At 39.6% G+C, this 13,420-nt stretch overlaps 3 protein-coding genes across 3 annotated transcripts; 1 reads left to right on the plus strand and 2 right to left on the minus strand.

Annotated features, from left to right (window-relative positions):
- Positions 1-1,448: 1,448 nt before the first annotated feature.
- PCOAH_00012660 (Early transcribed membrane protein) lies at positions 1,449-1,801 on the minus strand (the record flags this gene model as incomplete). Its single annotated transcript, XM_020058075.1, has 1 exon — positions 1,449-1,801. A coding segment is annotated over one exon (353 nt), but the record flags the coding sequence as incomplete, so codon positions are not given.
- Positions 1,802-7,929: 6,128 nt separating this feature from the next.
- Positions 7,930-9,196, minus strand: PCOAH_00012670 (Uncharacterized protein; the record flags this gene model as incomplete). Its single annotated transcript, XM_020058076.1, has 2 exons — positions 7,930-8,413; positions 8,592-9,196. The coding sequence occupies 2 exons, from the start codon at positions 9,194-9,196 to the stop codon at positions 7,930-7,932; spliced, it is 1,089 nt and encodes a 362-aa protein (XP_019913534.1).
- A 2,442-nt stretch (positions 9,197-11,638) lies between these two features.
- PCOAH_00012680 (Uncharacterized protein) lies at positions 11,639-12,853 on the plus strand (the record flags this gene model as incomplete). Its single annotated transcript, XM_020058077.1, has 2 exons — positions 11,639-11,875; positions 12,002-12,853. The coding sequence occupies 2 exons, from the start codon at positions 11,639-11,641 to the stop codon at positions 12,851-12,853; spliced, it is 1,089 nt and encodes a 362-aa protein (XP_019913415.1).
- Between the last annotated feature and the right edge of the window lie 567 nt (positions 12,854-13,420).

Here is a 13,420-nt window from a genome sequence, read left to right on the forward strand (position 1 = left end):
AACATGAGAACACGCAGGACTGAAACAGAAATAGGCGGACGGTAGAAAATACGGGGCAGTACAAAAACGGACAGTTAAAAAAAAAAAGGGGCGGACGATCACGAACAAGCAACACGGACCGACTTACTAAAAAAAAAACGCGGGTCACGGACGAGGCGAACTATTTTACAGAACTCACACAAGAACACTTAACGTACTTAGAAAGGACTCACGAACATTACACACCTACGTACGAACATGTTGAGGCAAACGGGAACAGGTCGGGTAATTCACACGGTAGGGTAATTCACACGGTAGGGCAAATAACACGGTAGGGCAAATAACACGGTAGGGGACGAAAAAACGTCTATATGTGTATGTATAACCAAGCATATGTTATAATACAACTATAGACACACACGTAAATTGGCGAAAAAAAAAAAAAAAAAAATTAAAGCTTAAAAAGCTTCTTTTTTCTCCTACATTGGTGCATTCGGTATACTCTGCACAAATGCATTTACACAAATTTAGCTTCTGTTGATCATTTGGCTTTTCATCAACTTTGGTGCTGGGCTAGTGGTTCCTTTCTCACTTTGGTATGGAGCTTATGGTCTTCTGTATTTCATGTAGTCACTTCCCATGCCTATAAGAGGGTTAGCGAAGAAAGGTAAAAACAATTGAAAAAAGGAAAAAAAAAAAAAAAAAAAAAAAACAGCTCTCTCTTTCTGTCTTTCTTTTATCTCTCTTCTGATGCATGTTATGTGTAGTGTGTAATGTGCCACAAAAAGTAGTGTCAGGAATGCATTTCACAGGAATTATGATGTATCCATCCAGTTATTCTTTTTTCCTTCACTTGTGTGGAAACCGAAAAACACCTTGCAGTTTAAAACACCCCTCGAGAGTTATCTTATGCATTTCATACACATCGGGCGTGCGATGAACGGCGTGCATTTTTCGACAAGTACAAAATTTACTGCTTCACGTGTGTGCATATATTTTTTCTACGTTTGCGTATTTTCTAAACGTAGACACGGTGCGGGGGGCTGAAGTGTACTTAGGTGTGTAACATAACATCTCTACACATGTACAAGAAAATTATTCACACACGCAGATAAAATTGTTCTCTACACATTTGTTCGCGCTCAGTTTAATAACCGTAATTCGTGGTGGGTCCGGATGCCGATGGGGTTGATGGGGTTGATGGGGTTGTTGGGGTTGTTGGGGTTGATGGGGTTGATGAGAATGTTGGAGTTGTTGGGGTTGATGAGAATGTTGGGGTTGTTGGGATTGTTTGGGTTGTTGGGATTGTTTGGGTTGTTGGGATTGTTTGGGTTGTTGGGATTGTTTGGGTTGTTGGGATTGTTTGGGTTGTTGGGATTGTTGGAGTTGATGGGGTTGATGGGGTTGTTGGGAATGTTGGGGTTTTGGTGGGAGGTGGTTTGTAAGGTGGTGAGGGTAGTGTTACTGACGGTGGTGGGGGCATTGTGGGTGGCGTTATTGGGACCTTGGAGATATCCTCCTGTGACTTGCTTAAGTTTCTAGTTCCTGTTTTTGATTGGAGTTTCTTGGTGTTCTTTTGTTTGTAGTAGTTGTATCCTCCTAAGGCACTACCAATGAGTAGAGCTAAACTAGTGGCGATGGTAGATATGATCATGATCTTTTTATTTCTCTTTTTTCTTAGCATATCCTTGTCGATCTTTTTTAAGGACTTGGCGTTAGAAGCCTTCTTTGCTTCAACTAATCCATCATTGTTGAATCCTGGAACGAACACCTTAATGGTTATGAGGAAGGCGACGAAGTAAAATAATTTAGCTAGTTTCATTTTCGCGAGTGTGAAGGGGATGGATAAAGGTGTAGCAATGCAGGTAATGTTATAAAAGCCGTGAAGATTTTTTGTATTAAAAAAAAAAACTATAAGGTAAAATATGGATGATGTATTAAGCACATATATAGCTATTTATATTTATCGCGCGTATGCCGATGCGTTTAAAGTAATGAGGGTGGAAAAAAAAAAAAAAATAATGCTCAAAAGGTGAACAGTAAAAACTGAGAAGAAAAATTAAAGCGTTGAAAAAAAAAAAAAAAAAGTGAGCGAAACGTATGCGTAAAAAAATAGGAGTGAAATGTGAAAAACTCAGAATAATAAATTTTTATGGAAATTCTAAAAATGTTTAGTGTTATTGTTATTTCTAAAAGTTTTAGGTAAAACTAAGGAAAAGTAAAAAAAAATTTTTTTTTTTTTTCGAAGTGTTATTATGTTAAAAGTAATTTCCCATGTGTCGAATATATGGCGGAAAAGCGGTTGCTATTTTTTGAAAATATTTTCCTTATGTGAAGTAATTTCCTTTTTCACGATTAGGTGCGTGATAATAATTTTTTTTTAATTAAAATATAATCAAAAAAAAGGGGTATACATAGTATATATATATATGTATTTAATATGTATAGATAATGCGTTTGCATATTAAATTACGCACAAGGTGCATACGTAGGAATGGCTCACATGTTAAGGAGCAAAAAAAAAAAAAAAAAAGTTTGTGTTAGTGAGCAAAAATTTTAAGTAAAAAGGGGTAGAAAAAATTATTATGTACTTACGGGGACACTGCCATTTCCGGAAGGTTCGCATACAGTGCGTGTAGTGGTACATGTATACGTGTTTATATTCACATGCCTATGCGTACTTACGCGCACATTGCACGGCGTTTACCCCGTATTCGCAGTTTTGTTGCTCGTGGGATTTATTTAGCATTGCCCCGCTGCTGCTGCTGCTCTTGCTTTGCTTTTCCCCGCCCGGTGCATCCGCAAATTATGTTGCATGTGCGATACGCACAGGGAGTAAGAATTCGGGTAAAGATTTTCTTCTTTTACCCCTCGTTCCTTTGTTGCATATATTTTAGTTGTTCTGGCTAGCTGTACTTTGCGCCATTTTGGAGTAAAACTGTGGGTAAAATTGGGGTAAATTTTGCGTAAACTTTGGGTAAACTTTCGAATAAAAATTTGGACCATCTATTTGGGCAATTTTTAACCCCCCCGCCCTTTGCTTAGTTGCGTTCCTGTGCTTGTGCTGTATATCCGGCATGGGGTTTTTTCCTCCCGCTTCTCATCGTAACCCTTTAGGTTAAAGAAACGGCGGAACGCTTCTTGCCCTTTTTTTTTGCCCCCTCTTCTTTACCGGGGTAGGATCATAATTTTTTGTGTACTTCCTCACACAACCTTGATTACGCAGAAGAAAGTGTACGCCACGCGAATGTTATGCATTTATTTATATATATATGTATATATGTGCATGCCCGAGTGGAGGTTATCGCAGAGTAATTTGGGCACATTTTATGCCGACCCTAAGAGCCCATCGCTCATGTATTGTATCAGTTCTACCTACATGTGTTTTTGCATTATGCGAATGGAGGGGACGTCACAAAGGGGAACAAAAGAAGGAAAGAATAAAAAAAAAAGAAAAGGGGGAAGGGTTACAAAATGGCTGGTGCGTTCTATTAGTAGGTCTACTTATTCATCAGCATGCATAGGAGTGTGACTCGATAAAGATGGGGGAGTTGCACGGGGGGGGATAAATTGCCCCTGCAGTTTATTTGAAATCTTTTGTGCTAGTTAGCTTTACGGAGGAGGATAAATAAAGAGCGTGGGTTCAGGTTGCATGGCTCATTAGAGTGAGGAGGAGGCACATTTGTTTGGCAACCCAAGGTTCTTGCCATCGCTGGCGGTGTTATAAACTATCCCCTTTTTAACGATGCTTTTGCAACTCCACGGGGGAACTTCCAACGGAGAAGCCATTAAGAAGGTACCAATATAGGGTAAGCACACTTCAGCTTCCATTGGAAGAAATATTTTTACAACTGTGGCAGATGGGAGACGGAACTTACAATGCAACATGGGGATGGAATAGAAGTTAAGTGTGTGCATACGGGAGGGCACGTGCATGTGTGTGCTTGTTCCTTTTTTAGATGCCAGTAGGGTAGCGCCCTCCTTTAGACGTTTTTCCTACAGTTAATATCACAAATGGAAATGCTGCTCTTCTTTGTTACGCTTCCTTCTTATTTATTTATTTATTATTTTGCCACGGGGGCGAATGTGCTGTGGGCTAAGTTAGATTGAGCTCCCAACCAAAAGGAAAAAGACGGCAGAATGGAAGAATAGCAGAGTGGCAAAATAAAGAAATGAAGGCAGCCTTGGGTGTAATAGCCGTTCGGTTGTGAGAATAGTTAACGTAGCCCACTTTCGATAAGGTGGTATGAAAGGAAGCATAACTTATGTAGGTCGACCTTTGCATGTGAATCCCTATGTGGTTATAAAAGGGACTACTAATATCTTAGGCATCTCTGGTGTGACATTCGCTCGTTTGTTGTTTTTAGGAACGACTGCCAGTGGGAAGTCGAATGGCCGGCCGGAGAGGCTTGAGCGGCTCTAGGGGCTACTCGAACCAATTCTAGAACTGCCAACAAGGTACAAGTTGGCGGCGCAGTTAAGCGGTATGTGTAGATGGATTAATTAGCGCAAATATAAGGGTACTTTTTTTTGGCAAAAAAAAAATTGTTAATTCGGGTTATTAAAAATGGGAAGGGATGTTGCTACCCGATGGGAAGTGTGCCAGGCGGACTTTCCATTTAGTGCTATTTTTATAACAACTCCTTCCCCCCCCTTCGGCTTAAATTTGATGCTGACGTGGTGAACGTTTTTACGATGGGTACATAGTGGAGGTATGACGGGAAGGTGAAACGGGAGGTGGGTGTGCAGCTATTAGAAAGTCTTCTGTATTTTATGTTAACTGGTAGGGGGAAGAAGCACATATATTAGAGGTGCCTACACTGTAGCATCAGGTTAACGTCGAGAGGTTTTTCAAGCTGGGGCTCCAGCTGCCCATTCGGGTAATAAGCAATCAGGAGGTGGGAAGAAAAAAAAAAACAGCCAAGCGTGAATAACAATGAGGTAGTAATAAAAAGGAACAAAAAAAGGATTACTTTATTTTATTCTATTGTATTTGTGGCAGTGCCACGTTTTTCTTAAAATTGATCCCTTGAAAAAGCAACATTCGCAAAAGCGCTATATTGGGGTTGTCATGATCGGAACGCACGTTTCTGTTTCTCCCAATTGTCACCTAAATTGGGGACGTTTAAAATAGGTGAAGTCACGGGTGTATGGGTGAGAGTCTCCCACGAGAATACCTCGCATTATTCATGGGTGCAAGGAGAACGACTTTTTTGTGAGTTGCAAAAATGGGGGGCAGGGTACTATTGCCACGGAGTGATGCGCGGTACTGTTAGGTTAACTGGAAGGCGGTCATTGGGTCATTGAATTTTTTTCTTTTTTTTCTATCAGCGAAGAAGTACGCGGGCTGATAAAATTTGTGCATGTTAAATTGGTTCACATTTGTCCCCGGGGGTATATATTCATAATATTATATATATGTTTCTGCATAGTAGTTTTTATTAAAAAAAAAAAAAAAAAAATATATCGACCGAAAAAATGGTAGCGTTAGAGCACCGTCGATCTAGCCTTTAATATGTTAGCTTGTCAGTAGCGCAGCAGGGAGGAAAAAAAAAAAGTTGTAACTTCCATTTTTTAGATTTAATCTAGTTGTAAAAACATTGAAAGGGGGTGGTGGTTCTACTTTGGTATACATATTCGCGGGGTGGGCGGAAAGCGCTAAACTGGTTAATGCCGACTTTGGTGCCACCAGTATACCATCGGCGCGGGCGTCGGGATCAGCGAAAAAAAGGGCTCGAAAATAGGTCTATAACATGGTATGTACAGATGTAGGCATAAAGAGGTATTACAGAAACGCAAATTAAAAGTCAGACTTTTGACGAAGCAGTAGCGCGTAAAATGGCTAGAAAAATTAGGTTGTTTAAAAAAAAAAAAAAAAATCATAAACATAAACATGTAAAAATATACATATTTATTTTTTTTTTTTTTCACATTCTTGCCATTCTATGTTATGTATACCTTTTCAGTTTTGCATAAATTTAGTTTTTCTTTGATTATGTTGATTACGTGCCGCCATATTGTTTTCTGCCCCATGTAGCCGATTCTCTTACCCTGATAAAAGACATATTTGCCCCCCGGTAGGAAGCAGAAACGGCAAAAAAAAAAAAAAAAAAAAAAAAAAAGCAAAACGGGTTAGGAAAAAATTACCCAGGCAGATAAAAATCAGTAAGTGCTTAAAGCGCCTTTTTCTAAATCGAAATAGCTGTTCTTTCCTTTTCATTTGCATCTTCAATTTTCTCTCATTGGGAAGTGAAAATAAAATATAATTTAATACAAAGTAGGAGATGCTCCATTTGACAACCCTGTACTTGATGCAGCCTGCAGAGATTCGTTCCTGTTATTGTCTACGCTCCACGTTTAAAAGAGGCGGGGAGGAAGATAATTTGCTATAGCATAATAATTGTTTTTCCCTTTCGATCTTCGTCGTTTCTGTTTGTTTGTTTGTTTTTTCTTGCATAATTTATCTTCGCGCGGGCTTAACTTGTAGCATAAAACCTTTAACTGGAAAAACAGTTGCGGCCTCTTCCGCTCAAAAAAGAAAAAAAAAAATCTTAACCTACTAAAGATAAGCTAATCCTAGTCCACTCTTGCAAACATGACAAAGGGAATAATGTCGATGCTTTCTGGGGGGATGGTGGACCACCTTAGGAAGGCAGGGTTTCCGGATATTAGCAAAATAAGCGGGAAAGGCATCTTCTTTGCAATAGCTGTTTGTTTGTACCTTTTCTTTTTCATATTCACTTTTCAATTGATGAAGGTAATGCATACAAAAGAGGGCGTGTATACATGGGGGTGACGCGCTTACGCCGATGTGTTACGAAAGCCGTTTGAAAGCACGCCCGTTTGAAAGCACGCCCGTTTGAAGGCACGCCCGTTTGAAGGCACGCCCATTTGGAATCACGCAAACTTTTACCCTTTCCACTTTTTCTTTTTACGATAGATTGAAGGAAGAGGCTTAAACTGGGAACTTGAATATGACGATGAAGATTATGCAGTGTTTCGTAACGCGGAATCAGAAGACGAGGGTTACTATTCTCATGTAGAGGAAATGGTAAGGCATGTTGTCTAGATGGATCACTGAAGGGGAGTCCACCGTGTGTCTGGATCCGGTTGGCAGAATGCGATTTGTCTGTGCCGGTCGCCGGGATACGGTGTGCCACCAGGGAATTTTACTATTTTATTTTATCATTCCTTATCATTATTTTATTGTTTTTTCTTACTGTTTCTTTTTATTATTTTGTTTTACCGTTTCGTTTTACCGTTTTGTTTTACCGTTTTGTTTTATCTATTGATACCTTCTCTGCGTGTGTGCTCCGTTTGACCAATTGGGAACCTCCACAAAGAGGATCCCCTCATTTGAGCAAATTTGTGCCTTAGTAGTATTTTTTAAACCGAAATTTAGGGTTTTCTTTTTTTCCAGTTGGCTCATTTTTCCTTTTTAAAATGAATCAACTTTTTCTCGTCCGTTACGACATTTTTCTGATTAAAAATAAATGGAAAAAAAAAAAAAAAAACTTTATAGTAAGGTGGGCATTATTTATATAGTCCCTCTATTATGCGTTTCTTTTCCTTTTTTGTAATATCGGTTGTGATGGGAAAGTCCAAACGGAAGCAATTCATAAGAATGGAATGCTCAAAAAGGAGCAAAATAAAAATGAGTAACACAATGTTAGATTAAATGGCCAGACACGACATGAATAGGGTTGAACTATGGGAAGTGAGAAAGCTCTACATCTGCATAAAATGCACACACATATTTCTCCTTAGTAATTAAAAAAAAGAATTAACGTGAACATAAGTTTTACAGTTCTGTGAGTTTGCTTTCCTCACTTTAGGGGCTCACACATTGGGAAAACTCCCTCAGGGAAAATGGCAAAGGGTGATCCGTTTTGTAGGGGTGAGGGAGTTCTGCGTTTATCTTTGTTGGATCCCCGCTGCGATGTGCCCCTCTCAGTCATACCTTGTATAGTACAGCGTGTGGATGTTCTGAACACCGTGCCCAGTGGAATAGATGAAGAGCACCTCCGATTCATTCAATTTTACAAAGGAGCCTCCGTAGCAACCGTTAAGGTTATTGTTTTCCACTTTGGGTTTCACAACAATGGCGTTATTCTCTGTGTAGTATAGGTAGCACTCATTAGAGTTGTTCTTATGGACGTAGCTTGTTATGTAGTATCCGTTTAGCTTAGTAATATTTTGAAGGGACTTGTTCTTTTTAATGAGTTCAACGTCTCTGCATGTGAACTTATATTCATTATATCTTCGGTGGTTCACATCCCGGGTGCACTTCATATAGTTACCTCCCCTGTCCGTGTTGCTGGTGCTTACTCGGGAGTAGGAGTAGAACCCGAACTCATCGTTAAAAACGAGAGGTCGCAGATAGAAGTAGGGAATTCCTTCTTTGAACTGTTCGTAGTTTATGAGGATTTTGGTGCTGCGGGGGAGAAGCGGCGTATGAGGAAGGAAAAATGTGTTGAAATTTGGAAAGGGTTTAGGGTGAGTGAAAAATGTGTTCGTGGAATGGAGGACAAACATGCCTCTGCCTTTGGGGGGGATGCGCAAAAGTGTTCCCTCTCCTTTTTTTTCATTCTGCCCCTTCGGAGCAAACGTACCTCCAGGTTTTTCCCTTGTCTTCACTGGCAAGACAAGAAATGAAATTATCCTTCTTAGCATTTTCGTATTCGTCGGAATGTATTCCACAAATATGGAAAAATTTTTTATTTGAAATTGTTAGAGGAGCCGAAGCGTATGAATCTAAGTTTTTGCTGATAAGGGATTTTTCATCTATGCTAATATACTCTTTATTGTAAATGGTCCCCGTGACGCTGCTCCAACGTTCACAGGTGGCTCCTTCCTTTTTTGTCAAACCTTTATATCTGCAGACTACAATAATAATTTCATTGCCCTGTATGAAATTAAAAACGAATGGAAGTTGGTACCACGTTTTATCTTGGAGAAGAGTCTTTTGGGTTTTCCAAGTGTTGTTGATTCGTTTCTGCACGAGGACATGGATCTCTGTGCTTCCCTTAGCGACGTGGTGTATGCACGTTTTGTATAATTCATTGCGGTAAAGGAAATAAATGTCGACGATGCAGTGTATCGGACTTTTTATGGTTGTTATTTCATCGTTCAGGATGATTATTTGTTTGCTCGCTTTGTTGGTGCTTAGGCAGGTTAGCACGAAGAAAAACAAAAGTGCAATTTTTGTGAGTATCATTTTAGCTTCTTCAGAGGTCACTCAGTCGCGATGTTACTGGAGAGTTCTGCAACGCTGGGGGTTTGCTCGGTTGGGAAGTGAAGGAGTGAAATAAGACTGGAAAGACGCAAGGGGTAGGTCGAACTGAATACCCGTGAGGCTAAAGCGAGCGTTTTTTTTTTTCTTCTTTCAGTAGACTTGTCTGAAAAGAGTGTCAAACTTTTGCGCGTTGGGGCAAAACGTGGAGGTACTCCCCTAGCAGGCCAAAAGGGGGCGCTAGTTCAGAGAAAACATAGGGGAAAAAACGTTGTCACGAGGGGAAACGAAAAAATTAAATAAAAGAAATAATATAAAAAATATTAATTATAGAATAAAAAAATTTCAAACGGAAAATAATGAGGTGAAATATTTTTTCCCCAATTCTACCCCCATGTTGCAAACAATTTTGTCCATCCGAAAATCTGCGACAGGACTATAACACACAGGCGCGATTTGTTCGTTGTGGACTTTGCAAGAAATTGGCAGAATTGCTCTAAGAAAAGGGGATTTTTTTTTTTTTTTTTCTTCTACACCTTTGCTGATTCAATCCGGTGTGTAAATTTTTTTTTTTTTTCCCCTAAATTGTTGCTTCTTTTTTGTTTGCTCTTCCCTTACCCGCTCTAAACCGTTATTTACAAGAAGGGTGGAATTTCGCAGGGGGTGTTAATTTTCCCATTTCTCACTTGGAACGAATGATCTAATTTAAAATTACGGCGAATTTTAAAATGGTGGAAAAATATGTTGTTTCCGATTTTGCGGGTAGGGCAAAGGTTTGTCATTTTTTTTTTTTTTTTTCCCAATTTAGTCTATATAACTGCCCCTTTTGGATGTGTAAAAATGCACTTTTCATTTTTTTCATAAAATTAGCCTTTCAAGGGGAAAGATGATGCAGAAACTGGCTCTCCTAACTGCGTGTGATTAGGTGACATGTTCCTCCCTTTTTGCAATACTTCCCCATTTTAGTGATTGCACGGATTGTTTCCTAATCCGTAACACCATTCGGGGGGTCCCTTGTGAAATTCATATGGACATGATTTATGCAGTTCAAATTATGATGAGGGGAATGGCCGAGAAGTGGGTGGATGCGAAATTTATTTTTACGCTGACAGCTTAGTTGATTTTTTTTTAGTTTCATTTTTTTTCATAGATTTGTTCGTTTTATCCTCCAACGGGGGTGCATTAACTTGGAAAGGAGTCACAGCGAATTTTATATTTCTTATGACTATACAAGGGGAGGAAATTATAAAAAAGAAAGAAAAACAAAACAGAACAGAACGGAGAAGAAACCCATTGTGACGTGCTTTATTGTGAGTTGCGCGAGAAAGAAGAAGTGAAGCGCCAATCGTCATGCTGATGGTTGTTCCCCATGGAGCAGATTTGTTCTAACAGGGGAAGTAACAACTAGGTTAGTAAAAAAAATGGGCTAAAGGGGGTAGGTTCTAAAATGCGCAGGAAAAACTTGTTCTACTGAATAAAAAAATAAAATAAAACAATGAATATGAACATAGTATCAACGGTAATAGCAGGGTGATGTCAAATAAGTGACCGAAAAAAAGTACCGCAAGCAGCCCGAGCACGTATACCGCGTAACTCGCTTAGGAAAAGAAAACGAGCTGCACGTGAGGATCAAGTCATTTCAGAATAAATTTAAAATAAAGGAAAATAATTTGCATCCTGATCCACATTCAAATGCGTACTTATTATATATATTTACGTATATACAACTGCGGGTCGCTTCCTTTTAGACTATTAATGCAAAAGTGAAAAAAGCGGAAGAGTCGAATCGGTGCTTATCTAATCTGCGAAAAAATGGTGCTATATTTTTTTTTTCCACTAATAAAATAATTATTTTAGAGAAAGAAGACAAGTAACAATAAAATTCGTTCTATGTAAGAGGACAAATAATTTCTACGAATCCATATCTATGCCTACAATAAAAATATCTCCAAATGGGGAAAGCAAAGATGAACAGCAAAAAAGAGGCATTCATCAAAATTGGGTGACATGCCGATAGATTACTCTCGTAGCGCATATTTTTTGGCACTTTTTTTTGGACTTTTTGTTTGAGAAAAAAATAGGTATGCATTCATCAGGGGTTAAGTACCATCTATGGATGCGGTGCAGCAGGCACAGTTTTTCCCCTTTCAATTTTAAAATAAAATTTTTTTTTTTTTTCTTGTTACGCGAATAAATTGCAAACAGGGTGATATCCACAGTTTGACAAGTTTTCACTTTTTTTATTTTTGCACATTCGCTATTGCTAAAATAGGGAAGAAGGTTATTCAGGAATATAGAACCTCACAGGGGTCATGTTAGCGCAAATGGGAGGCAGGTTAAGAGCAAAGTAGAAGCAAAATAGGGATCACCTAATAAACGAAGGCGCATCTTACTGCGAAGAGGGAGGCTATACAAAAACTGGCCATCATGTCTCACAGCTCTAGCGAGTCTCTATTTGTCAGTCCCGAACTGTATGAGGATCATGGGATGCACATGCAGGAATTTTACGATAACGAAATTGAGTCCTATGTGCATAGAGGGGGAAAGAGGAGGCGCAACATCCGCAGAGGTGGAAGGGGCAGTAGCAGGGGTTCTAAAAATGTTTTATCTAAAATTTTTATGCTCTCGTCATTTTCTAGTTTGTTGAGCAGCAGCCCCACCGAGGTGAGTTCCCCCTCGGAGGAGGGGAGGGAAGCCGTACACATGTTTGTTAGTGCATCTGTGCCGTTTTTGCGTATACACGTGTGTGCAAGCATTACATGGTGATTTTTCTTTTTCCTTCCCTGGTAGGGCATAATGGAGAACCCGAGAATCCCCGGGCACCAAATAAACGCATACGGTAACTATTACAGAAGGGTCCCAAGGAAAAGCAAATACCTACAGATGGTGGACCACCTTAAGAGGGTGAGGAGGGGAAGCGTAACGGATTCTGTACTGGGCGATTACTATAACCACGTCAGCAGCAACGAAAGCATCGACCTCGGCAGTGAATGGAGCAGTGGAATCAGGAGTAATGGTGAGAACGACAGCGTGTGGAACCTCTCAGACGGGTCCCTTGATGATATCGAAATAGGCGAGGAAGTGTTCGAGGACAGTATTTTGATAAACTCAAATTACGATAAAATAAGGTTGCTCAAGCATAACAAGGTAATAGAAGACGACGATGTTCCAGTCGATTGCGAAGCCGCAGATTTTTATGCAAACATGACGGAAGAAGAAATATTTGAAAGGATTCAAAATTTGGATGACCCGGTGCCATTCAGGGATATGTTTATTGTGTATAATTCATTTCACGAAAATGAAAGAAAGAAATTTAAAAAAATGCAAAACCTTTTAAAAATTTTTTTGGAAAGTATGTCCAAAAAAGAACTTTTGGATGAGGAGTATAGGAAAGAGGTATGGACTCATATCTCCTCCTACATGATTCAGGAATTGTTAAAAAAAGATTTTGAAGATTTTAAGTCTTTATATAAATTGGCGGATATGGGAGAATGTACTATTGATGAGTATGTGCACTTCATAAGGGGGAAAAAGTCTTCTTGGAAATTCTTTTTGCGCCATATGGATGGCATAGGGAGGAACATGATATATGACGCTGTAGCGAGGGGTCCCCACAAGAGGAGGGATCAAGCAGTCAGTTGATGGTGAACGGATGAGGTTAGACTTTGCAAGGGGGACTGATCAGAGGATTCTTCCCCTCATTTGGGGAAGAAAACCGGGGGAGTAGACAGAACTCAGCTCTGCGTTGAGACGCATGTTGTGTCACCACGTCACAACACTTCCTTCTGTTTTACTATATTTTATCTCAACATTTTTTTTTACACTATTTTGGCTTATTTTGCGTTATTTTATTTAATTATTTTTTTTTTTTTCACGAATTGCCATCCTCGGGGGAGAGGGCGCAATCCCCGTTCTGTCCCACGTGTAGATAGAACAAGTGGAGGAAAAGGCCCCATTTGAAGAAGATGAGCTTATTTTAAAAATAGAGCATAAGGGAGAGTCACGTGATGTTTTCTTGAAACAATGACACGGTTGTTATCTCGTAATAACGGCTATATGCTGCAAATTTATGTTAAAACGACAGCGCGTAGGTCTGCCATACACGTGCAAAAGTTGGACAAATGGAACACACATGGGAGGGATGAACTAACGGTTGCAGTCCTTTTTTCTTTTTAAGGGCGTATGCTGCGTGGGGACTAATTGAATCGA

The sequence above is a fragment of the Plasmodium coatneyi genome, chromosome 5 (assembly GCF_001680005.1).
Source record: "Plasmodium coatneyi strain Hackeri chromosome 5, complete sequence".
Taxonomy (NCBI): domain Eukaryota; phylum Apicomplexa; class Aconoidasida; order Haemosporida; family Plasmodiidae; genus Plasmodium; species Plasmodium coatneyi.